At 46.3% G+C, this 26627-nt stretch overlaps 1 protein-coding gene across 10 annotated transcripts in view; it reads left to right on the top strand.

Moving 5' to 3' along the window:
* The window catches only part of KATNIP (katanin interacting protein), a 201771-nt gene that overhangs the window by 29646 nt on the left and 145498 nt on the right, over positions 1-26627 (top strand). For 7 of the 10 annotated variants that reach the window (XM_070483970.1, XM_014838009.3, XM_070483969.1 and 4 more), the window contains one exon: positions 22838-22914. The exons of 2 other annotated variants lie outside the window; for them this stretch is intronic. In XM_070483970.1, coding sequence (XP_070340071.1) covers positions 22838-22914 — 77 coding nt within the window. Of the gene's footprint in view, positions 1-20958; positions 21007-22837; positions 22915-26627 lie in introns of those variants that run through there. One more of the 10 variants, XM_070483964.1, reaches the window with a different exon arrangement.

Genomic DNA, 26627 nt, shown 5'->3' with positions numbered 1-26627 from the left:
AGCCATTGATATAATTATGGCCTAGGATAGGACCAAGGACAGAACCCCGTGGCACGCCACCCTTCAGAGGAAGAGTAATTTAGATGACTGGGCAAGATGATTAATTTGTCCAGTTCCTGTAGTAGTATGTCCTTGTAGCTTGATTATAGTAATAATATCAGCAACCATGTCTTGGGTTTTATTTACCATGGGCAAGGCACTGAGGTAAGCATTTTTCATAATAGTACCTTTGTTTCTTATAACAAGTCTGCAAGGTAAATGTTTTGCTACTTAGGACTTAAAAGAATAAACTCAATCTAACTTTAGCAGACGGGGGACTATATTACTTCATTTCAAGCCTCTAAAGAATAGGTACTTCACAGAAGTCAAGGGCAAGGTGCATCTGGGTGTCAAGATGTCAAGAATGGTGTCAAGAATGATGAACCAGTGCCTGCGCCCCTCTAGGGTCCCAGAAAATCCTCTCTCTCTGGCTCTTATCTTTACATCTGTGTGCATGTGTGTCATTCTTCTCACTTGCTGCAAACCAGCTTTCTCTGTTTCTCAGTTCACCTGGCAGAAAATAGTACCACCAGCAACTCCTGAGTTCACTTTCCCTTTTTCAAGAAAGTAGCCAGATGTCCCCTGAATGTTTTAGTGCAGGTTACCGAGGATTATTGGCCCTGCTTGGGTCAGGTGCCTGCTCCAAGTCCAGCCACCTGTGGCCAGCAGTGGGGTCACACTGTCTGGACATGGCCTTCTCATGGAGTCTCATGCTGTAACCTTGTGGCCACGGGGCAGGGTGATGTTCAGAATCCACCTATGTGTTTTACAAATGAAAAGGAGGCCCAAAGTCACACAGTTAGTAAGTAGAGGAACCAGGACTTATTCCTGATCTTGTCTGATGCTGCAGCTTATGGTGTTGATGCTCTGCTCCTTATGCTGGACCACACTGTGCCCGAGTGGCTTCAGTGGTCCTGTCAGTGAGGGCTGGCCAGTGTCTTAGGCCTGAGAGCTCAAGGACCCACCTTGTGCTGTCACCATGGTCCTGTCCCAGACCAGGGCTCTGAGATCCTTGGTTGATTGGTTGGCTTTTTTCTTTGGTGACTCAGCATATGCCTGAGCCCTGGCCATCACAGAACTCACAACTTCATGGAGGGACCTGATACAGGAGAGTATAAACACAGACTTCAGAGTAAAGTAAAACCTAGTAAAGCTAGGTTCAAATTCTAGCTCTGTCATTTTTTCACTGGCGACTCTCTGTGCCTTAGTTCCCATAACCATGAAATGGAGATAATAATAACAACCACTTTATCAGTTATTGTGATGATTCAATGAGATAAACATGTAAACCACATGTGGCCAGCATAGAGGATTGATTCTATAAGTGGTAGCAGTTTATTAACTCTGGAACAATGGGGAAACTGCAGGAATCCAGAGGAGAAAGGCTTTTTCTTGCCCTAGGATAGAAAGTGGGAGGTGAATTGGCTAGGCTTTCAAGGAGGAAATGACATTGAAGCTTGAATAATGGATAAGAGGGTTAGAGTAAGGGCAAGGCAGAGAAGAACAGGGGCATATATAGGAATTTGAGAGACCATGGGTAGTTCATTGTGATAGAAGCAAAGAATATGTATTAGGAGCAGATGGGGGTTGCTGGTAATGCAAACTGGGCCCTCATGGGAAAACTTTGTTTGCTCATTCATGCATTCACTTGGCAAATATTTAGCAAGTACCTGCTGTGTGCCAGGCACTGTCCTGGTCCTCTAGATTCCACAGTGAACAGAACAAATCCACACAAATCCACACTCTCATGGAACTTATGTCCTAGTGGTTAGAGGCAGACACTAAGCAAATAAATAAGTCAAATATAAAGGGTGTCAGAGAGAAAAATAAAGCAAAGAGGGGGTGGGAGTTCTCTTACACAGGTTCCTTGGGAAGGCCTTGCCGAGAAGGAGCAGAGGCTGAAGGAAGTGAGAAGGAAGAGAGCACTTCCGAGGAGGGCCAGCAAGGGCAGAAATCCCAAGGGTGGAGCCTGTGTGGCTGAATTAGGGGGAATGAGGGGCAGTGTGGTGGGAGGTGAGGACAGAGGGGTGATGGCCAAGCCGCGTAGGGCCTTGTGGCCATTTCTGAGGACTTGGGCTTTTGTCTGAGTGAGGCAGGAGCTGCAGGAGCTACAGGAGCGTTTCGAGCAGGAGAGGGCAGGACATGCTGTCGGGCAGTGTCTAGAGAACAGACTGTGGGCAAGGGCAGAAGCAGGAGACCAGTTGGGGCTATCGCGCAGTCCCCGCGATGATGGTGGCTTGGATTGTGGGGTGGCAGTAGAAGTACAGAGACGGCGCCGGATTCTGAGCATCATGAAGGGAGAGCCAACTGGATTTGTCATTGGATTGGATATGGGCAGGAGAGAAGAGAGGAATCAAGAAGGACTCTAAGTTTTGGTTTGAGCAACCAGAAAGAGAGATTGGTCATCTCCTGAGGTGACAAAGAGGGTGGGAGTAGGTTTTAGGGGGAAGATCAGGAATTCACCTTAAAACCTGTTAAGACCATGAGCAGGCACCTGGATATGGGAACCTAGTATTTAAGGGGAAAGCCGTCAAGCTGCGTCTGTCTGGAATGTGGAACCATTGATTCTTTGCCTTTTTTGAGAAGGGAAGTAGGGTGGGTAGAGGTCATTAGTTATATAAGTAATACATGAAAATAGCTTCCTTAAGAAAATTCTTTTTAACTTTCTAGACAAGGCTAAAATCTTTTTTGCCAATTCCTACCTCTCCCTAACCCCAGTCTTCCCCTCCTGGAGTGACTGTTGTCGTGAGCTGGGCATGCATCCTTCCAGACCTTTCTCTGCATTTATATACCAGGCTGTACCCATAAAACATATGTGGTGTTTTTTTGTCTTTATGTATTTTCAGGTAAATGGTGTCCTAATGGATATGTCGTTCTGCAGCTTGCTTTTGTAACTTGTAACTTGCCTATCCTGCTTGAACTATAATATCTTGGAGATCCATCCTTGGTGTTACAAATAAACCTAGTTCTCTATTTAAAAAACTTGTTACAATATGGTATGGACTCTGCCAGTTATTTAGCTGTTTTCCAGCTGGAGGCCATTAGCATTTTGTACATTCCTCCTCGGGCACCTGTGTGAGTCTTTCTGGGAGATTCCAAGGAGTGAAATGGCTGGGTGTGAGTAGATTGAAGTTATGTGGGGTCTTGTTTTACCTTGTTTTAGTGGATACTGCCACATTGCTCCCCAAAATGCCTCTGTCACCTTGCTCACCATCTGTTGCAGGTTTTTAATGAGGCAAGCTGGGAGATCTGTGTCTGTGGAGCAAAGCACAGTGGTGGGCTGTGGGTTGGAAGAGACCATGGGGTTTGGAGGTTGCTGTTCTGCTCTTCTGAACTTACCTTCAGAGAGGACACAGGCTTCTTTAAGGGCCAGAAGAGACCCTCCCAATCCCTTCCCTTCCTCCTGAAAATAGAGCAGCACAAACGGATGCCGTCTCTCCACAGCCTGCACGCCTGGCTTCTTCCCTGTCAACCAGCTTCTGTTCCTAGGCCTCCTCACCAGCTTGAAGTCATCCCCTTTTGACGAACACCTGTTGAGACATTATGAAAATGCTATTTTTTTAGAGCAAACTAACTCCTCTGTCATTGTGCCCTTATTCTGCCACCAGCCTGATAGCATTCTTTGCCTGCCACCTGCGACAGCGCGTTCAAGGGTTGGTGCACAACCGAGATTGTGATTGTCACTAGCCTGGCGCCTTTTCTGGGGGTGCGATAGCAGCCCCTCTCTGGAGGCAGACCAAATCCTACACCCAGCTGCTCTCCCAGAAACAGTTCAGCTGAGCTGCTGCCTACACGGAGAAAGGAAAGTGGCAGTCTCAAAAAAGTTATGTCAGGTCTTCTTTGCGTGAATTTCAGGTCGTGTTAACTTTATGGTATAAAATGCCTTCAAGATTAACTCAGGGAGCTGGGTCTAGGATCAACTATGAGTTCAGATTTTGTGTCATCATAATTAGAAACTTCTAAATGTTTCTAATCAATGGCATCCTAGTTACTCACATTTATTGAGCATGCATTATACGCCAGGCAGTATTCTGAGCATTTTATGTTGATATGGTGGATACTTTCTTTTTTAACTTTTTAATGAGATTATGATAGTTTACAACCTTGTGAAATTTCAGTTGTACATTATTGTTTGTCAGTCGTGTTGTAGGTGCACCACTTCACCCTTTGTGCCCACCCCCCACCCTCCCTTTCCCCTGGTAACCACTAATCTGTTTTCTTTGTCTACATGTTTAACTTCCACATGAGTGTCTTTCTCTATCTGGCCTGTTTCACTCAACATGATACCCTCAAGGTCCATCTGTGTTGTTGTGAATGGGATGATTTTATCCGTTTTTGTGGCTGAGTAGTATTCCACTGTGTATATACACCAAATCTTCTTTATCCAATCATCAGTTGCTGGGCACTTAGGTTGCTTCCACCTCTTGGCTATTGTAAATAATGCTGCAGTGAACATAGGTGTGTATGGGACTTCTGGAATTGCTGATTTCAAGTTCTTTGGATGGATACCCAGTAGTGGGATGGCTCGGTCATATGGTATTTCTATTTTTAATTTTTTGAGAGATCTCCATACTGTTTTCCATAGTGGCTGCACCAGTTTGAATTCCCACCAGCAGTGTATGAAGATTCCTTTTTCTCCACAACCTCTCCAACATTTGCGGCTTTTTGTTTGGGTTATTTTTGCCATTCTAACAGATGTAAGGTGATATCTTAGTGTAGTTTTGATTTGCATTTCCCCGATGATCAGTGATGATGAGCATCTTTTCATGTGCCTATTGGCCATCCGTATATCTTCTTTGGAGAAATGTCTGTTCATGTCTCCTGCCCATTTTTTGATTGGGTTGTTTGATTTTTTGTTGTTGAGTTGTGTGAGTTCTTTATATAGTATGGAGATTAACCCTTTGTCGGATATATGACTTGCAAATATTTTTTCCTAATTGGTGGGTTGTTTTTTTATTTCAATCCTGTTTTCCCTTGCCTTGAAGAAGCTCTTTAGTCTGATGAAGTCCCATTTGTTTATTCTTTCTATTATTTCGCTTGTCTGAGAAGACACGGTGTCCGAAAAGATCTTTTTGATACTGATGTCAAAGAGTGTACTGCCTATATTTTCTTCTAGAAGCCTTATGGTTTCAGGTCTTACCTTTAGTTCTTTGATGCATTTTGAGTTTATTTTTGTAAATGGTGTAAAAGAATGGTCAATTTTCATTCTTTTACATGTGGCTGTCCAGTTTTCCCAGCACCATTTGTTGAAGAGACTTTCTTTCCTCCATTGTAGGCCCTCAGCTCCTTTGTTGAAGATTAGCTGTCCATAGATGTGTGGTTTTATTTCTGGGCTTTCAATTCTGTTCCATTGATCTGTGCACCTGTTTTTGTACCAGTACCATGCTGTTTTGATAACTGTAGCTTTGTAGTATGTTTTGAAGTCAGGGATTGTGATGCCTCCATCTTGGTTCTTTTTTCTCAGGATTGCTTTAGAAATTTGGGGTCTTTTGTTGCCCCATATGAATTTTAGGATTCTTTGTTCTATTTCTGTAAAGAATGTCATTGGGATTCTGATTGGGATTGTGTTCAATCTAGATTATTTTAGGTAGTATGGACATTTTAACTATGTTTATTCTGCCAACCCATGTGCATGGAATGTCCTTCCATCTTTTGATGTCATCATCAATTTTCTATCAGGAAAGTCTTGTAGTTTTCATTGTATAGGTCTTTTACTTCCTTGGTTAAATTTACCCCAAGGTATTTCATTCTTTTTGTTGCGTTTTTGAGTTCTTTTTCTGTTAGTTTGTTATTAGAGTATAGAAATGCTACTGATTTATATAGGTTGATTTTATACCCTGCAACTTTGCTGTAGTTGTTGATTATTTCTAATAGTTTTCCAATGGATTCTTTGGGGTTTTCTATATGTAAGATCATGTCATCTGCAAACAGTGAGAGTTTCACTTCTTCTCTCCTTATTTGGATTCCTTTTATTCCTTTCTCTTGCCTAATTGCTCTGGCCAAAATCTCCAGTACTATGTTGAATAAGAGTGGTGATAGAGGGCATCCTTGTCTTGTTCCTGTTCTCAGGGGAATGGCACTCAGTTTTTGCCCATTGAGTATGATGCTGGCCGTGGGTTTGTCATATATGGCCTTTATTATGTTGAGGTAATTTCCTTCTATCCCCATTTTGTTAAGAGTTTTTATCATCAATGGCTGTTGGATCTTGTCAAATGCTTTCTCTGCATCTATTGAGATGATCATGTGGTTTTTATTCCTCAGTTTGTTGATGTGGTGTATCATGTTGATTGATTTGCAGATGTTGAACCATCCCTGTGTCCCTGGTGTGAATCCCACTTGACCATGATGTATGATCCTTTTGATGTGTTGCTGAATTTGGGTTGCCAATATTTTGCTGAGAATTTTTGCATTTATGTTCATCAGTGATATTGGCCTGTAGTTCTCCTTTTTCATGCTGTCCTTGTCAGGCTTTGGTATCAGCGTGATGTTGGCCTTGTAGGATGTGTTAGGAAGTGTTCCATCCTGCCTAATTTTTTGGAAGAGCTTGAAAAGGATAGGTATTAAATCCTCTCTGAAAGTTTGGTAGAATTCCCCAGGAAAGCTGTCTGGTCCTGAGGTTTTATTCTTTGGGATGATTTTGATTGTTGTTTCAATCTCTTTCCTTGTGATTGGTCTGTTCAGGTTGTCTGTTTCTTCTTGACTCAGCTTTGGGAGGTTGTAAGAGTCTAAGAATTTATCCGTTTCCTCCAGGTTATCCATTTTGTTGGCATATAGTTGTTTTTTTTTTTTTTAAATAATGCAAATCTCCATCTGCTTTTATTTATTTATTTATTTTTTAAGATTTTATTTTTTTCCTTTTTCTCCCCAAAGCCCCCCGGTACATAGTTGTATATTCTTCATTGTGGGTCCTTCTAGTTGTGGCATGTGGGACGCTGCCTCAACGTGGTCTGATGAGCAGTGCCATGTCCGCGCCCAGGATTCGAACCAACGAAACACTGGTCTGCCTGCAGCGGAGTGCGCGAACTTAACCTCTCGGGCACGGGGCCAGCCCCTGGCATATAGTTTTTTGTAGTATTCTCTTATAATCCGTTGTATTTCTGTGGAGTCTGTTGTTATTTCTCCTCTTTCATTTCTGATTTTGTTTATTTGAGCTTTCTCTCTTTTATCTTTGTAGGTCTGGCTAGGGATTTGTCAATTTTATTTATCTTCTCAAAAACCAGTTCTTTGTTTCATTGATCCTTTCTACTGCCTTTTTTGTTTCAATAGATTTATTTCTGCTCATATGTTTATTATTTCTCTCCTGCTGACTTTGGGCTTTGTTTGTTCTTTTTCTAATTCAGTTAGGTGTAATTTGAGATTGCTTATTTGGGATTTTTATTGTTTGTTAAGGTGTGCCTGTATTGCGATGAATTTCGCTCTTAATACAGCTTTTGCTGTATCCCATGTGAGTTGGTATGGCATGTTATCATTTTCATTTGTCTCCAGATATTTTTTGACTAATTCTTTAATTTCTTCAACGATCCATTGCTTGTTCAATAGTATATTGTTTAGTTTCCACATCTTTGTCCCTTTCTCAGCTTTTTTCTTGTAATTAATTTCTAGCCTTATAGCATTATGATTGGAGAAGATGCTTGTTAATATTTCAACTTTTTTAAATTTGTAGAGGCTTGCCTTGTTTCCCAACATATGGTCTATCCTTGAGAATGTTCCATGTGCACTTGAGAAGAATGTGTATTCTGCTGTTTTTGGGTGGAGTGTTCTGTATATGTCTATTAAGTCCAACTATTTTAGCTTTTCATTTAATTCCACTGTTTCCTTGTTGACTTTCTGTCTGGATGATCTGTCCAATGATGTGAGTGGGGTGTTGAGGTCCCCTACTATTATTGTGTTATTTTTGATATCTTATTTTAGGTTTGTTAATAGTTGCTTTATGAATTTTGGTGCTCCTGTGTTGGGTGCATAGATATTTATAAGCATTATTTCTTCTTGATAGTGTCCGTTTGACCATTATATATTGCCCCTCTTTGTCTCTCTTTGCCTGCCTTATCTTAAAGTCTACTTTGTCTGATATAAGTATTGCGACACCTGCTTTCTTTTGTTTGACATTAGCTTGGAATATCTCTTCCACCCCTTCACTCTGAGCCTGTATTTGTCATTAGAGCTGAGATGTGTTTCCTGGAGGCAACAAATTGTTGGATCCTGTTCTTTAATCCATCTTGCTACTCTGTGTCTTTTTATTGGAGAGTTCAATCCGTTTACATTGAGGGTGATTATTGATATATGAGGGCTTAATGCTGTCATTATATCACTCGTTTTCTGGTTTTCCTGAATTTCCTTTGTTTCTCGTCCTGTGTGTTTTGGTCTACCCATTGAATTCTGCAGTTTTTTATGCTGTATTTCTTAGTTTTTTCCTTATTTATTTTTTGTGTCTCTGTTCTGCTTTTTAGTTTAGTGGCTACCCTGAAGTTTATATTCATAATCTCATGCATAACATAGTCCATTTTCTGATGGCCTCTTATTTCCTTAGTCTAAACTGATTCAGTCCCTTTCCTCTTCCCCATCTAAGTTATTATTCTCATATCTTATTCCAACTTGTGTTGTGAGTTTGAGGTTAAAGTGACAAGATTGTCTTTGTTTTGGTATTTTCCTTCCCTTTAGCTTAATGCTATAGTTGAACATTTGCTATCCTATTCTGATTTTGTCTATCTGTTTGTCTCCTTACTGTGTGTTTTGTGACTCCTTTCTCCCTTTTTTTCTTTTTTCAGATATGAGATGAGGGCCTTCTTGAGGATTTCTTGTAGGGGGAGTCTTGTGGCTACAAAGTCTCTTAGCTTTTGTTTGTCTGGGAGAGATTTAATTTCTCCCTCATATCTGAAGGATATTTTTGCTGGATAGAGTATTCTTGGCTGAAGATTTTTATCTTTTAAAGTTTTGAATATGTCATTCCATTCTCTCCTAGCTTGTAAGGTTTCTGCAGAGAAATCTGCTGAAAGTCTGATAGGGGTTCCTTTGTAGGTTATTTTCTTCTGCCTTGCTACCCTGAGTATTCTTTCTTTGTCATTCATTTTTGCCAGTTTTACTACTATATGCTTTGCAGTAGGTCTTTTTACATTGACAAATCTAGAAGATCTGAAAGCTTCCTCCGCACACATTTCCCTTTCATTCCCTAGATTTGGGAAGTTGTCTGCTATTATTTCTTTGAGCACGCTTTCTGCTCCATTCTCCTCTTCACCTTCTTGGATACCTATAATTCTTATGTTGCATTTCCTCATTGAACTGGATATTTCTTGGAGACTTTCTTCATTTCTTTTTAGTCTCAGTTCTTTCTCCGCCTCTGTCTGGAGCATTTCAACATGTCTGTCTTCGATTATGCTGATTCGCTCCTCTATGGTGTCCACATGAGCATTCAGGCAATCCGTATTTTATCTCTTCCATTGTGTCTTTCATCTCTAGTATTTCTGATTGATTCTTTTTTATAGTTTCAATTTCTTTTGTGAAGTAGCTCCTGAACTCGTTGAATTGTTTCTCTATATTCTCTTTTACCTCATTGAGTTTTTTGACAATAGCTGTTTTGAATTCATTGTCATTTAGTTTACTTATTTCTGAGTCCTCAGGACAGAATTCTGGGTATTTATCGTTTTCTCTCTGGTCTGGACTTTTGATGAACTGATTGATGCTGGAAGAACAGGGTTTTCCCATTGTGATATTATTCGGTTGCAGTTACAGCCTTTTGCCACTGGATAGGGGTTGAGAGCTGCATATTCTGAGCCCTCCGCCTTCATCCAAGATGGCGCGGCCAGGTGCGGTGTGGGTTGGAGGAGGGACGCTTTCTCCTGCGTGCAGTCCCTGGTTTCCCGATCTCACTATCTGGTCTCCTGGGGTCTTGGCTTGATGAGGTCACCCTGTGTGAAAGCTTTTGCCCCATTAGAGTGCTTTCCTCTGGGCTGCAAGGGCCCTAGGGAGTCCTGGGTGATCCCGTGGACGCACGACCCATGCCCCACTCCTTCCCTCACGGAGCCTCCCACAGCAGTGATCCCCATCTTTAGGGGAGGGAGCAAAGTTCTCTCTTAACCCTGTTCCAGCTCCTCCAAGGGGTGCTCCAGCATCTCCACCCTCTGTTGTTTGGCTGCCATGACTCTCCAAGGATTCCTGTGCTATTAGGATATTTTCTGTTGGAATATGGTTGCTCTTTTTTGTTGTACATTGGAGGGGAGAGAGTCCTGGGCAAGCTCACTCCACTGTGATGCTGACATCACTGCTATGGTGGATACTTTTAAAGATTTTATTTTTTTTCCTTTTTCTCTCCAAAGCCCCCTGGTACATAGTTGTGTAGTTTTAGTTGTGGGTCCCTCTGCTTGTGCTATGTGGGACACCGCCTCAGCATGGCCTGATGAGCGGTGCCATGTCCGTCTCCAGGATTCGAACCGGTGAAACCCTGGGCCACCGCAGCAGAGTGAACAAACTTAACCACTCGGCCACAGGGCCAGCCACTATGTGGATACTTTTAATCATCATCTCAATTTTTTTTTCATTTTTTAATTAAATATAATTCCTGTAACACAAAATTTTTTAAAATGTACAATTAAGTGGTATTTAGTATATTCACAATGCTCTGCAACCATCACCACGGTCTAATTTCAAAACATTTATAGCATAGCACCCCAAATAGAAACCCTGTATCTGTTGGCAGTCACTCCCAGTTCTTCTCTTTCCCCATTCCCTGGCAACCACTAATCTACTTTCTGTCTCTGTGGGCTTACCTCTTCTGAACATTTCACGTGAATGGAATCATACAACATGTAGCCTTTTGTGTCTGGCTTCTTTCACTTAGCATAATGTTTTCAAGGGTCATCCATGTGGCTTGGTCAGTGCTTCATGCCTGCCCACGACCAAACGATATTCCATCGCGTGCCTATGCCACACCTGTTTATCTGTTCATCTGTGGACAGGCAGGTGGGTTGCCTCCACTTTTTGGCTGTTATGAACAGTGCTGCTAGGACATCCTCCCAGTTTGACAGCTGAGGAAGCTCAGCACTGGTGCCATTTCCCACTCATACAAGCAGGACAGGATTCCTACCCAGGCATCTGGCTTTAGAGCCGAGTCCTGACCAGCCTCCTCGGCAGCTCAGCTGTCAAATGAAGACGCAGGAATTGAGAGTCTATGCCACATACCTCCATGGCAACCATATTTCAGAATTAAAAATCGGGCCCTGTGGTGTGAGGAATTCATCATACTTCTGGGAGTTGAGTCTGTCTTGTTTGAATTCAGGGTCATTGTTGGAAGTCGTGGCTGAAACAGAGTTGTCCATTCAGTTCAAAATGCACTTACCAATGACCTTTAGTGTAACAGGACCCAGCCCTGCCCTGGAAGCTCATGGTCCAGGAGGAAAGACATGCTGGCTTAGGTCCCCAAGAAGCAGACTCTCAGATGGAGATGTGCATGCAGGAGGTTGATGGGGAGAGCTCTCAGGAACAACACTGGTTACAGGTGAGGGGAGCAGGATTGGGCAGAGGGAGGAGATGAACTGTGTTTCAGGCCTTGGTGATCCCTCAGGGAGCTCTGGGCATGGGTGGCCCTTCGGAGATAATCCAGTTGCGGCAAGGAGCCTGAGTCTTTGTACCCTTGGCATCAACCAGTATCAGAGTGGGCGTAACCTGGGGCAAGAACAGGCTTCTTCCTGGCAAGGGACACAGCTATGAGCTGCCAGCCATCACTGCCACAGGCAGCTGGGGTGTGAGCGAGTGATCTGGGCCTGCAGCACAGCATCTGCTCCACACACCTCGGCCCATGTCCATGGATGCTTTGATGCATGCTCCGAGAGAGCCATCTGTGAGAATGCTTCAGGAACACAGCTGAGGGAGGGTGTAACCCAGCCTGGGATGGGGGTGAGCAGGGAGGAAGGGGCATCCTACCTGTGCCATGAAGTCTTGAACCCCACACCTGTATATCCAGGAACTGCTCCTCTTGGGTGCCTCAAAGACTCCTGAGCACAACTTCCCCAAACCAAACTCAGCCCAGCTCCTCCTCCAGCCTGCACCTCTCTGAGAATGGCACCACCGTCCCTGCTGTTACACAGGCCAGAAACTGTGGAGTCATCCTCAGTTCCTCCTTTTCCCAGCCCATCACCAAATCCTATGCCATCACCTTGAAAATATCTTCTCCCTGCCTCCTCCATGTTCCTGACACCTCTTGTCTGAACACCCGCAGTACCTGTTCCCAAGCACCCACTCTTGGCCACCTCCAGCCTCTTATTCCAATGTCTACCCTCTACTCCACTAACCCAGTGTGGCTTCCCATTGCTCTAGGGTTGAGGGTGAATCTCCCTGCTGTGGCTTTGGTGGTCTGGCCTGCTCTGTGCCCTGCCATCCTTTGCTTTCCTTGCCCCCTGGCTCCAGGCTTTCTGTCATTCCCTGTCCCTCCTACTCTCTGCTTGCTCTGGCGATGTGGCCTTCCCATGTGCATCCACTGTGCATACAGTGCTCTCCCCTCTCCACCCTTGAATTCACTTCTTCATCCCTCAGGTTTCGGTTTGTTGTCACCCTTCGCAAAGCTTCACCTGACCACTCTGCCATTGTCGCGTTTCCCTTAGCTGCTCAAGGCCCCACATGCCCGCCTCCAGAGCGCTTGAGATGATTGATGATGTGTGTTTGGTGGTGGAGTCATTTGTTGAAAATTGGCCTCCCTCACTAGACTGTCAGCTCCATGAGGCAAGGGAGCTTGTCCTGGTGTGGAACAGGAGGTGCTCTGTGAGCCTGAGAGAAGGCAGGAAGGAGGGGGCAGAGGGAAGGAGGAAAGTATCTCAGCCCCACATGGACAAGGGGGCGCAGCGAGAGGGAACTAACATGAACTGTCTCCTTTATATTCCTAGATTTGTGTGACCTCGTATGGCAAAAATTTTGACTGTAGTGTATGAGAGAGCATCCAGTTTGGGACCCCTGAACCTCACGACATGGCCCTAGACTTAAGCGTGAGGTTTCACTTCCTACCTGGGGTTTTCCTGCCTCTCAGCACTGTCATTGGCACAAAAAGGCTTTGCCCCTCATCAGGGTTAAAGCAGGCCTGGAATGTCAGAAGCCAGGTCATTCTGGCTGTCCCCTAGGATCAGCCACTGTGCTCTGACCACTCTCCGTCCCAGCCCAAGACAGGCTCCCAGGGTCTCCTTGCATTGTCTTTTTGCACACACTGTTCCCTGCCTGGATGCCCTCCCCATCCCTCCCCTGCTGACCCCACTCTATTTGGTGAGCCCCTTTATGGTTCAGCGCCATGTCCTCTCCCCTGTGGAGCCTGCTGAGCCCCTGAGCAATGCCAGGCACCCATCCTCTCTACCCACTGCCTCTGGCATGGGTGCTTCCTCTGGATAGCATCTACCTCATGGCATTGGAGCAATTGTCTTTCAGTGGCTGCCTTGCTAAGTTCCTCAAGGACGGGGATCTTGTCTTCCTGCCTTCCTTTCCGTCTTTTCCTCCTTATTCCTGCCTTTCCGCAAATACTTTGTAAGCTCCTTGTGTTTGCCAGGCACTGGTCTGGGGCTGGGAGATACAGCAGCGAATGAGTGGGCACTGGCCCTGCCCTCATGGGTCTGGCATCCCAGTCGGGGAACCACAAGGAAGAAAGAGATTTTCAGAGAGTGAGAAGTCCTGCCACTCTGAGGAGGCCTAGAAGGCCTCGGCTAGTCCGGAGAGGTCCCTGGAAGGGTGGCACATGCCCCAAGCAAGGAGGAAACCTTCTAGGAGGGGAAACAGCAAGAGCCCAGGCCCTGAGGAGGAAGGGATCTGGCTTCCCTGAGAAACAGCCAGAAGGGCTAAGGGACTATTGGGCTGAGGGATGTGGGCGAAGGTGGGAATGAGGTCAGGGAGGGTGATGGTGGAGCCAAATTTTATGTTCATCTGTGTCTGTCTTTGGCCCTTAATGCAGTGCCCAACCCATGGGAAAAGCTCAAGGAATATTTATTGAATAAATAGGAAGAGGCCTCTGACTGCAGTCCCCTCTTCAGGGGGCCTGGGTCAGCCCCTGAGGGGTGAGTATCTGTTCAGGCAGCCCCACTGGGCAGGTGGCATCCAGGTGACAGATGTGCTCTGTGGGAGGTTCATTTCCTTAGAAGGAGAAGTTCTTGGATGCAAATCAGGTGGTGGAGACCGATATGAGTGTTGGAAAGTCCGCCTCGCCTGCCCTGGCTGGTCCTGCAGGGCTGGGAGGCTCAGACAGGGAAGAGCCGCCTCATCAGTTTAGCACCAGCCTGGGAGCGTGAACACGGGCCTTCCTCTCTTCCTCCTTGAGAGTCAAAGGCTGCTTAAGCTGCAGACCTGCTGCCAGGGCCTCGCAGGCCTCCGTGCCCTCCCAGCTCTCCTCAGGGAGTAGGGGCGCCAGGCGAGCAGGGTGGGAGCAGCCTCAGCTCATCTTGACTCACTTAAAACCTGGGGGAGATGATGTCAGCTCTGCTCAGAACCCTCCCACAGCTTCCTGGCCGCCTCGGAGTCAGACCAGAGTCCACCCCATGGCCTCGGCCGCCCTGTTTCTCTGCTTGCCCACCTTGCTGTCTCTGCTCTCCTCAGACATGCCTGGCCCGCTCCACCTCACAGCCTCTGCACTGCCCTCCCCGCCACCTGGAAACCCCGTTGGTCCAGATTCCCTCCGGGGCCTCCTTCACTTCCTTCTGCCTCTGCTTAACTGTCCGTCACAGTCCTCTGACGCCCTGGCTGAAACACAGCCCCTCCCCCACGCCCTCTGCACTTCTCCACCTTCTCGTCTCCGGAGCACTCGGCACCATCTGACAGACTTCCTAGTTACTGATGTTTTTATCGCCTGTCTGCTCTCACTAGGATGTGAGTTCCTTGATGGCGGAGACTTTGATGTGCTCACTGTGTCTCCAGAGGAGGTGTTCAATAAATATCGCGTGAACAAATGAATTTGTAAACCGAGGTCAGCGGCGTCCACTCGCAGGGTCATGTGTACATGGAAGTCCCGGCACCACATTCCCCGGCGTGTGGTCTGCATACTTCCATGGTGCTGTAGGGGACACGGGAACATTTACTGTTTCTCTTATGGCAGGCGAAAATGACTTTCCATTTATGGCATTAATATACAATTTCCTTTTTAAAGTAAACTCATTCAAGATTAAAAAGGGAGAAAATCTGTATTTGCCAGCCTAAAAGATACAATACACATCTCAATCTTACAAGAAAACTTTTCTGAGAATAAAAAGAAATGCTAATTATTTTTATCAGATATATATTAAAAATTATTTTTTAGATAGCTATGTAAGAAAAGGATTTTCATAAAGATACAGCATATTATATCCCGGAGTCCAGGCCGTAATCTTAGATTTTGGCTCTGCATCAATATTCTACAAACCCTGAGACTTAAGTATAAAATCTCAAGGTACATATTGGTAGCAGTAAATTGATGCTACATAGCAGGGTTGGGTAGTAATAAACATAAGTCTAAGATATTTGAAAAATAACCCAAACTCTTCCTTTGATCTTCCATCTGGTGTGTGCATAGCTATGTGATTTTGTTTCCACGTCTACCCCGGGGCCGGAGAAATTCAGATTTCTGCGGCATTGTTTGTTTTGCGTTGTTTCGTGCCACCTCTAGGGGGTAGTATTAGCCATTGCTTTAGGTCTGTGTTGCTTGGCTTTTGTTTGCAGTGTAGACACTGAATGCAGAGTATTTGTCGTTCCTGTTTTGAGGGTGGGAGTACATCTGGTATGTCAGCAAATGTGGTAAAAAGCAAACTCAGAACTATACTTTTTCATTCAACTAATATGCGTAGGACTTAATACACAGCGCTGGGACACGAAGGCAGAATTGTTGGGAGCACAGAGGACTTGGCACTTGGGGTGAGTTTTGAAGGGAGAGTAGGAGTTTTGTACTATAAGATACATTTGGATAGTCTCTTAATGTGAGTTTCGGACCATCATTGAGAACCTTCGTTAAGGTATCATTTTAATCCTCAACTAAATGCTTCTCTGAGCCCTAGGACATGGCGCAGTCTTCAGATTCAGACACCCCTAAGTGTTAGCTCTACTACTGTACCGCCTGGAACTCACTCAGGTGGGAATCACACACACGTACACAGATGCACAATTCAAACTGGCTTAGTAAAGAAAAGACTGCATTAGCTCTTGTGAGTAAAAAGTCCAAGATAGTGCTGGCTTCAGGCTTGGCTGGGTACGAGGATAAGCAGGGTTAAGAGGATCTCATTTCTATGTGTTCTGTCTCTCTCTTCTCAATTCTGCTGCTTTTATGATGGTGTCACTCTTGGACTGATGTCTCCATGGAACATATAAGCATGCCCACAATGGTGAACCTCATCATTTGATAAAAAATGACTTCTTCCTTGTGCTCTTAGCTCATATCAGCTAATAATTCCAGGGGAAGAGGTATAGGAACTTTTCCAGCAGTTTCAACCGATCCCTGAGTTGCATCTCTAGGCCTCGCTTGGGGGGCATGACTAAGCTTGAACCAATCACATGGTCAGGGAGCAAATACCCTGATTGGCCAGGCCTAGGTCTTGTACCCCGCCTGTAGTGCTGGGCATTTATTTCCACCCACATCACATGGGTTGAGAGTGGAGGACAGGTGGTTTCCCGAAGGAAAATCAAGGTGATGTCACCAGAAGAAAATAGATGCTGAGCCGACAAAAACAACAAATGTGGCCTTCAGGCAATTTGCTTCAGCTTTCAAAGCCTCAGTTTTCTCCTCTGTAAAATGGAGATGATGATCCTAGAGCATAGTATTATTGCAGGAATTGAATAAGTGCCCACAGAGAGCATAATCAGTGGCCCCAAAAAGCTAGGCCCCAGTAGCCTGGAGCATTTCGCTTGTCACTCATACCTTGTGCCTCAGTTAAGATGTGGAGCTTAGGGGGAGGTGGAGTAGCTCAGGTGTGTGCAGGTGCTCTGGGAACTCTGCAGTGCCCCCGACACAGTGTTTTCTCAGTCTCGTTACTAAACTGTTCAAAGTTCCTGTTCTTCTCTGCTGGGACCTGACACGTGCAAGGTTAGGCGCCCAGCATTCTCAAGCCCTGGAAAGCATCCATCCCTGTGGCTCTCAGCTGCTTGCTGATGCAGCTCAGGCTCCAGCCGCTAAATCAGCCCTGTTAGGAGAATTCCAGTATTCTGGCCTCAGAGGAGCACGTGATCCCTGAAATACACACTCTGTTGAGTTCCTTTAAGCATAACTGATTCTTGGTGTTTCTTGCCCATTCCATTTTTTCCCCCAGAGAGAATTAATAACATGGCCATTGGTAAAATTCTACACGTCTCTGGGGCCAGCATTAGGATAAAGATGAGAAGGACAACGGTAATGGCAATGTGACTTTGCTTTCGTGTCACATCCAAATTCCTTAGACCCTGTGCTGTGCTTAACTCGCACCTCCTCAGCGTCCGTCACCTGAGGCAAACCTTACGTCTGCTCAGTCTGTGAGCGTTTCAAACTTCCTCAGGCCCCCAAGCCTTTGCCCATGCTGATCCTGCTGCCTGGAATGCCTTCTCTTTTCTTGTGGCCCAGCAAACCTTTCAACTTTCAAATCCTGGCCCAAATGTCTCCTTATTTATTCATTCACTCACCGGGTATTTAGTGAGGCCCTGCGTGTGCCAGGCACTGTCCTAGGGGCTTGGAACACACAAGTAATCAAAACAGACACGACCCCTGCCTTCATAGAATTTCCATTCCAGTGCAGGGGACAGCCAATAAATAAGAGGCATAATAAATAAGATAAAGTACAGGGGCCGGCCCGGTGGCGCAGCGGTTAAGTTCGCACGTTCTGCTTCTCAGTGGCCTGGGGCTCACCGGTTCAGATCCCGGGTGTGGACATGGCACCGCTTGGCCTGCCATGCTGTGGTAGGCATCCCACGTATAAAGTAGAGGAAGATTGGCATGGATGTTAGCTCAGGGCCAGTCTTCCTCAGCAAAAAGAGGAGGACTCGCAGTAGTTAGCTCAGGGCTAATCTTCCTCAAAAAAAAAAAAAGATAAAGTAGATGTTATGTTAGCAGGGATTGGGAGTGGGGATGCATGTGCACAGCTTGCAATTATAAATAGGGTGGCCAGGGAGGACGTCACTGAGAAGGTAAGATCTGAGGCAAGCCTTGAAGGAGGTGAGGAATCTAGGCATTTACCTGGAGGAAGAGAACTCTGGGCAGAAAGAATGGTGAGTCACAGACCCTGAGGTGGAGTGTGCTGGGAGTGGAGGGTACTAGAGTGAGGACGAGGAGGGGAGGTGGGGGGTGGGTCAGAGACATTGAGTGGAGGCCCAGTGTGCAGGGCCTGGTGACCTCTGAGGATTTTGTCCTTGACCCTGACTGGGACAGGAGCCCAGTCGACATGATTGGACTTACCTTTCCTCCAGACCCCCTGGCTGAGGCAGGGAGAACAGACTGCAGGGGGGAGGGCAGGAACAGGAGCCAGTGAGAGGCCTGGACCAGGGTGGTGGGGAGGGTGGGGGAAATGGTCAGATCTTGGATACACGGTAGTTTTCCCGTGGAGCTGATGGATTGGATGTGGAGCAGGAGAGGGGGCAAGGCTTTGAAGACGACCCCCAAGCACTGGGGCCTGGCCTTGCTTGTGGAGACCTTCCCAGTTCCCTCATTCAGATCCTTGGCATTGCATTTTATACGTTCTCTTATAATCATTTGTCTCCTTTTTTTGGTCTCAGATATGCCTTTGGTAATCTGATGACAGTTATGGACTCTCTTCTCAGAAAAATACCCGTGTGCATTCAGTTGAATGGGTGTTCCCAGAGCCCCCTGCAGGCTATCCCTCATGTTAGGGACCCCTGCTAATGTGTGTTTGCTTGACTGAATGCAACATGAACCGGGGGCCAGAGTCGTTGAGTACAGCCTACAGGCAAGTTTGTTTCTGAATATACACTGAGTCAGACCTTTTGTTCAGCTCTCATTGCATCTGTAACAGCCACACAGTAAGTGCTTGGTAAATGTTGGCTGGAAAACAGTGATGATAAACTTGGCACCTTACAAAGGATCTCACACCTTTGTGGGGGCCTTCAGTGTTAATGCCTCCACTTTATGAACAGGAAAAGAAGGCCTCAGCAGAGTGAAGTGTGGGAGAGGCAGTGCCTGGGGTCTGACCAGGGTTGTAGCAAGGGTTAACCAAGTTAGTGCTCAGTCAGCCTGAGCAATGCTCGTCATAGAGCTGGACAGGGGTAAGGCTAAGACTGGAGCCCAGGACTCCAGGCTCCCATGCGATGTTCCCCCTGCTTCCTTGCAGTTCTGCCCTCCAGGAATTTATAACCCAGCTGGAGAATCAGTAAGAACAGGAAGGAAAAGGATCCTAAATTACTTCCACTTTTCTCCTAGTTCATCCTCAGAGCAACCCTGTGAGGTAGACCTTATTGGTATTCCCTTTTGCAGACAAGGAAACTGAGGCTCAGAGAAGGTAAGTAACAGAGTTCAGGGCTCACCCCCAAGTCTCCAAATCCCCAGGTAATTAGTAAGCAATATATCTAGTTAAATGCTAGCAACTTAGCGCTTAATTATATACTGTTTCACACTGTATTGTATATAATTTAATACTAATTGCAGGGTTTCAGAATGAGCTGAAGTGAGCGGTGGGGGGGCGAGAATGGCAAGGAAGGCTTCCTGGAGACATTGGAAACTGAGCTGGGTCTTGGAGAGGATTTGGTGGAGGCTGGAGGAGGATGGAGCGGCTTTTGGGAAAAGGAAATAGAATGATGAAGGCATCAGGGTAGGAGTGAGCATGGTGGGGGTGGCGAGGGGCTAGGCTAGTGCCAGTATTTAAATAATGGAGTGCTAGGAACGCAAAGGGAACTAATGTTCATTGAGAACTTGGTAAGTGCCAGGTCCTCTGCTAAGTTCTCTCCACTGTGATATCCAATCCACATCTCACCCTCCAAGGGAAAGAATCCAACCCCAACAGCACTGTGACTACCTCCCTTTTACAGATAAGGAAACTCAGGGCAGTGTTGTGCTCAGGTCCTTCCTAGCTCAAGTTCAGAGGCCATCTGGTTAGAGGTGGGCGTGCTGTGAGTGGTGGCGAATAAAGCCGGCTAGTTTGGGGCCTCGCTACTCAAGGTGTGGCCCACAGGCATCACCGGGGAACTTGTTAGAAATGCAGGCTCAGGGGCCCTCCCCAATCCACCTGAATCAGAACCTGCATTTCAACACAATATCAGGTGATTCGTGTGCACATTAGCGTTTGAGAAGCCCCGGGCTGGTGAGCAGTATGGCTGAACATATGCCTGTGCTCTTCAAGGGTTCCTGATGACATCTCCCTCCCGGCAGAGCGAAGGAATGCGTTCCCAGAGGATGTGACGTGAAAGCCCGGGGCAGCCCACCACAAGCTGAGACCTCTTTGAAGTCTCATATTTCATCTAAAAATGTCATTGACTGTTTCATTCCACACCGTAATATATAACTGGTCATTTTAATCTTTCAGAATGGTTGTATAAATTGCCGTGGAGCAGGATCTGTGTTCCCGGGAGATGCATGGGATGGGTTTCCTTGTATCTTAAATGGGGTGATAATAACCACTTCTAGGGCTGCTGTGAAGATCAAAGGAGGATCATGTATAGGGAAACGCTGTGTAAACTGTCTGCATGATACATGTTTTGTTATTCTGGAAGGAGCTGAAAATCCTCCCCAGACCCAGTGTCCTGCAACCAGTACTATGGACAGCTAAAGCTGCACCTGCCTTTCTCGCATTCAGGGTGAGGGGGTGCTCCATCCCAGGGAGGACAGTGACCTCTCTGGGCATCTTAGGAAGCCAGGAAAATAAGAGAATAGGGACAGCTGTGGTTAGTTTGTTTAAATTTCTTATTTCATAATATCGCCCTTATTATTCCCCACTTCCTGGTTCTTTGGCCAGATTAGCCAGCAGGAAAAGCCTGTAAGAGGCGGGAGAGAAGATGGGAGTACTGCATCCTGGCCCCAAGCGGGCCTAGAAAGAGAGGAAGATGGGAGGAAAAGTGGGGGTGACAGGGAAAGAGGTAAGCAGATGGCAACAACCTGGAGTCCTACAGGAAGAGGGAAGGGGAAGTGGGCTGTCAGCCCTGGGCCGGGAGTGACTCTCTGGGTTCCCCGTCCAGGGGGCCACTTCCTTGTGATGGGAAGTGAAGACAGAGGGAGAGAGACAATGACCGTCCACATCTGAGGCCAAAGGAGCAAGGGTAGCCAGAGAAGGCACAGGCAGAAAGCTGTGAGGGAAGGGAGGCTCATTCAGAACTGCAGAAGATGGTGGAGGAGAATTTGGGGAGGGGTGGGTGGTCAGCAGTTCCCCATGGCCTGGAGCAATTGAAAAAGATGAAGACAGGAAGAGCTAGCGTATTTGGTTAAGGAGGTTATGAGTCACCCTTGCTAGGATTCTGGCAGAACACTGGGATTAAAGCCAGATTTTGAGAAATTAAGAAGAGAAGATGGAGATTCTTTTTTTTCTCTTCTCCGCATGATAATTGTTAGGATTTTCACACAAACTGCATTTCTATTACAAATGTCTTACTTGCCATTTAAAACTTAATCCCTGTAAGTTGTGACTAGAACCAAGTTGATATTATCTCTTTAATCCATTCCTTGGCAAAAACTTATTTAAGAAACATAGAAAACGGCAAAGTATTGTTTATACTATGATCCTATTTTTGTTTAAAAGAATGTGTGTGTATATTTATAAATATGTATAAGTGTATATTATAAACAAAGACAAACATTTAGAGGAATATATATCAAACTATAATGGGAGTTTTACTGGTATATACTTACATCACTTAAATATAGGTAGTTTATTATACATAAAGCTGTAAAAAATTTTATTAGGGGTTATCTCTAATGGTTGGATTATGGTATATGACACATAATTCTTTTGGCTGCAAATGACAGAAACTCAGCTGCAACCTCTAAAGCAATAACTAAATTGTTCATATACTTCTTCAGGAGTGAGCGGATCCAGGGGCTCAAATTATGTCATTAGGAGTCTCTGTCTCCACCTCTCGGATCTGCTGCCTTTTTTATTGCCTTCGTTCTCGGGCAGTTCCAGGCCTACATCTCAGCAGCTTAGCCCCCCAGTGGAAAGAGAGCAGCTTTTTTCCCAAGAGTATCAGGAAAGTCCCAGGACTGACTTTCAATGGCCTGGCTTGAGTCATGGCTCATCCCTGGACCAGTGAATCTTTGTGCCTAGGGAAATTGATTGGCAAGGCCAAGGCTAAGGTCATGTGACCCAAGAGGAGAACAAAGGACCTTTCATGGGCATCTAAGGAAGCCAGAGACCTGAAAGAAGGGGCTGAATGGTTCCCCAAAGTAAATCCAGAGCCCTCTTCCCAGAAGAGGAGGTGCAAAGCCACAAGTATCTGCTCTAAAGGGGCCTTCAGTCTCTGAGTCATATATTTTTGTAATGACTGAATTGTTTTAAAAAGCGTGCATTTCTCTTGCAATGGCAAGAGAAAAATGAGATCTCCTCCTAAACAACTGATTTGAGTTGCATCTGGTTATGACAATTGAGATAACTAAATAATGAGTGTGGAGAAAACAGTAAGCCCAAATCTGGTTGGAGCCCTTGATTTTATAGGGCATGGGAGGAGCAAACAGTGGCACAACTGGGGAATTGACCTTCTCCTTTTCATAGATTGTTAGTTGTATATGATCAAGACCCACTGGGCCATCAGACAATCTCTGGGGCTCTGGGTCACCAGAGTGACGCGCCCAGGGAGCTGGGCCTTCATCAAGGTCAGCCTCCACCTCTTGGCCTCCTGCGCACTGTGTGCCGTGCCCTGGCCTCAGTAAGTGCTTCCCTGCATTCTGATATCACACTGCTCTGTTTCTTCATTTCAGGGTTACACTAAGGACATGGTGACAGACTTTGATGAGAAACATGATGAGTATTTAATATTACTTCAGCAGAGGAACCGGTAAGATGAAGCCGCTCGACGGCAGCCCTTAATATTAGCCAAATAAAAATCCTATTTAGATTTATTAACAGCATGCAGGCTCTGTTTCACATAGGGATGGGGTGCAGTGAGCCTCCACTCAGACGCTTGGGATATTATCTGCAATCCCAGCTCCTATTTCTCCATTCACTGATTTAATTGCATCTTTTGATTGAGCTGTAGCAAACTGTTCGACGTCTAAGTACCACCTCTCGCCTCCCTGCGTCTCTTCTGGGAGAAGGTGGGTTTGTCATGAAAAGCTAGAATTTGGCAGGGTTTGTGCATGAGTCACCTGAATAGCCCAGTCTGATTTTACAGACTTCACTGGTCCCTTGAAATCTGAGCCTGTAATCATGCCTTATTATGTAAAGGTGGAGTCCTTTTACATTTGCGTTTGAGATTGGTCAATATGTCATTTAAGGTTGTTAGTACTGATTTTGACTCTGGAGTGCTGGTTCTTGAGAAAGCCTGCAGTAGATGCAATATTTAGTGACCAAGGTCAAAGCAATGTGGTCTGGTTTGAAAGAGGCATCATGTCCTCTGTGCCTTTGCAGGGTTGTGAAGGTCACTTTCAGCTCACTGTGGTTTGTCTGCAGGCCCAGAACCTCTCAGGAAGCTGGAATTCTCATGCCCAAGCTGCTTAACTCAGGCCAGTTCTTGTTTGTGGCAACACGGGCCCAGGGGTCCATATTCTCCACGGTTGCCGGAGAAACTAGAAATCTGGATCTGTGGTGTGAAATCTCCTGAGTTTTAAAATGTTGGTAATTAATTCAAATTAAAGCACAAAACAAATGGAAGAATGCTGCAGGCCCCTAAAACAGACCTGCAGGAGGGGAGTAGGGGCAATAATTTGGACCTCTATGTTATGGAAATGAGCTTGGGGCCGTTGTCCTGCATGTGGATTCAGCCCTTGTTTGACTGGCTAGGCTCCCACTGCTTGTCAGCTGGGGCCCTGGTGGCATGTTGCATGGGGCAGGTTTTTATGGTGCGGGATTGTCCCACGTGTAGGAGTTTAGCATCCCTGCCTCCTGGCCCATTTACTGAATTCCACTGAGACCCCCAGTATCTATGACAACAACTCCTGCCCACGTTCCAGATGCCCCCTAGTGAGGCAGTCCCACCCCTAGTGGAGAACCTCTGAATAGATTAACTCTCCAGGACCAGCCAGAAATACCAGGTAGTGTCCTCTCTGCCCAGCTGCTCTGTGCTCTTCTCCCTCCATCACAGGGGTGACCTCAAACTAGAATAGTAGAAGGCCTGTGCTGATTAGACCAACATGGGTTTTTATCATCATTAATGCCACAGAGAAAGATGTTTTCATTCAGTTTCTGGCAGGCTGGATGGTGCCACCAAACACCTGGGTGATCATTTAATCATATATATGCGACTTGTCTGGGAGGAGAGTGTCAGAGTTCCTTATGAGCAAATTGCTTCTCATTAATCAAGGGATCGATAAGTATGTGATCAAAGAGGTACCAGCTGATAGCATATATGAGAATATCCAGAGACAAGGTTGCAGCACAAAGGCAATTAAAAAATATATCAAAACTGAGTTGCCATAAAATTGGGGGCCCATGTTCTCACCGAGAGGGAGCTGGCTTGGTGACAGGAAATTAGAAGGTAGAGCTAGAAAGCAACACCTCCAAATGGAGACAGATGAAGAATGGGGGTGCCCCCGAGCTATCGTCAGGTTAAGCCTGAAGGGCACTTGTTTTGGCGTGCCAGCCACGTGCCAGGCATCTGGCTCCATTGTTTCATTTTATCTGCACACTACCTGAAGAGGCGGGACAGTTTCTGCACCCATTTTACAGACAGGGAAGCAGAGTCCCAGAGCAGGGAGCAGTTGCCCAAGGCCATGCATTCAGGAAGTGGTGGAGCTGGCCTGTCCTTTCTTATTTGTGTTTTGATTGACATGTCATAAGTAAACAAGAGGAGAGAAACCTGCCAGGGTTGCCAGTGGCTCTAAAGTTCATGAAGGAGGGGTTTTATGGGAATAAATTGCAGTTTACTTGGAGATCTCTGTGAATTATATGACCAGGCTGAAAACCAGCCCTGAGCTGTACACTGAGCAGATGAAAAGGAGGGAGATGAAAACCAGGCTGCTTATCTGAGTTTCCTTGTGACTCGAGAAGGGGGTGTTCAATCATCGGGGCGAGTTCTTAGGGGAGATCTGCCTAGAACGCAACTGCCCACAAGATGCTGGGTGATGTTATCCTTTTATTCATTCAGCAGGATTTCATTGAGTACCTTCTCAGTGCGTAGCATTACCACTAGTGTGAAGGAGAACATTGTGATGAGGAAGGCACAAACTGTTAGTTAGTGTTCCTTTGGTTGAAAGGGACAGAAACCCAAGGTAAATGGATTTTAAGCAACAAGGAAAATTACTGAAATCCTGGATGATACTCTGGCTTCAGGTATAGCTGGATCCTGGTGCTCAAATTACGTCACTGAAATCAGTCATTCTTCTCCAAGCTGTTTTCCCATGTTGGATTCATCTCAGGCAAGGACTTCCCTCACAGTGGCCAAGGCAGCCACTAGAAACCCCACAGTTACATCCTACTCTGAGGGAGGACAGCACTTCTTTCCTAATAGTTCTAGCAAAAGTGTTGAGGAGGGCTCCCGGTGGCCTGTCTGGGCCCCGTTCCAATCCCTGAGCCAGTCACCCGCTGTGCCCAGTGAGGTGACATGGGCTGGCTGGCTGCTCCTCGGCCACCTCATTTAGCTAGGCAGTGGCGTTAGTCTTACCCAAACACGTGAGTAAGAGAAGGAGTAGAGCAGTGCCCAGAGGGAATCTGAGGGGCCCTGTTTGGACATGGGGGAGAGTTGCTGGGTAGGCAAAAAGAACAGGAGTCCACCATACCGCCCTTGCCCTCAAGGAACTCCCCGACAGTGGCAGGTGAGCACAGGGCCACCTATGACTTTATGCCAGAAGAAGCAGAAAGTGATCATGTGCTCTAAGCGAGGACCTGGAAAGGGTAGGGGGAGGCTCTGGGGGCGTGGCAGCCCCAGTTCACCCTATACAAACCCTCCCAGAGGATGCTCAGTGATTCTGCTCACTCAGCTTCGTGAAAGATGTAATCATGCCCGACAGGACTCATGCAGGAGCAACTGGAGTGATCAAGGGGCTGAGGTGTGAGGATTGACTACAAAGATTAGGGCCCTGCGTCTGAAGAGCTGTCGGCCAAGAGCGGCTGTGGTACCAACCTCCAGATTGTGGAGGGTGGGCTAGATCAAAGAATCCAGCAATGGTAATATTTGTTTTTTGAAAAAGGTCATTTAAGGGAGACTTAAAAATATGTCCATAAGAGAGGTGAACCCGCTGCCCCTGGAGGAGATTTAGGCAGAAAGAAGGAAGGGGAGAACCAGCATCCCCTGGGGGCCTCACCCAGGCCACCCTCTGAGCTGCAGCTTCAACCTGTATCCCATTCCGTCCTCGTGACAACCCACGGAGGGCTGGGCATTCTTGGTCTCATTTCACGGAAGAGGAACTAGGCTGTGGGAGGTTTAGGGACTTGCCCAAGGTTGTACAAGCTGGGAAAAGGGCAGAGCCTCCAGTGTGGAGCTTTGTCCTCCACACTGCACCCTCCACCTGTACAGATGGGGGTGGTGACATCCTAGAGGACAAATGCCAGAGCCCATGGGCCGCCAGGTACCAGGAAGAATGGCAAGGCTTTTTGTGCCACTGCCCTCTGCCT

The sequence above is a fragment of the Equus asinus genome, chromosome 14 (genome assembly GCF_041296235.1).
Source record: "Equus asinus isolate D_3611 breed Donkey chromosome 14, EquAss-T2T_v2, whole genome shotgun sequence".
Lineage (NCBI taxonomy): Eukaryota > Metazoa > Chordata > Mammalia > Perissodactyla > Equidae > Equus > Equus asinus.
The sequence above is the reverse complement of the archived record's forward strand: the minus strand, read 5'-3'. Positions and strand labels throughout refer to the sequence as shown.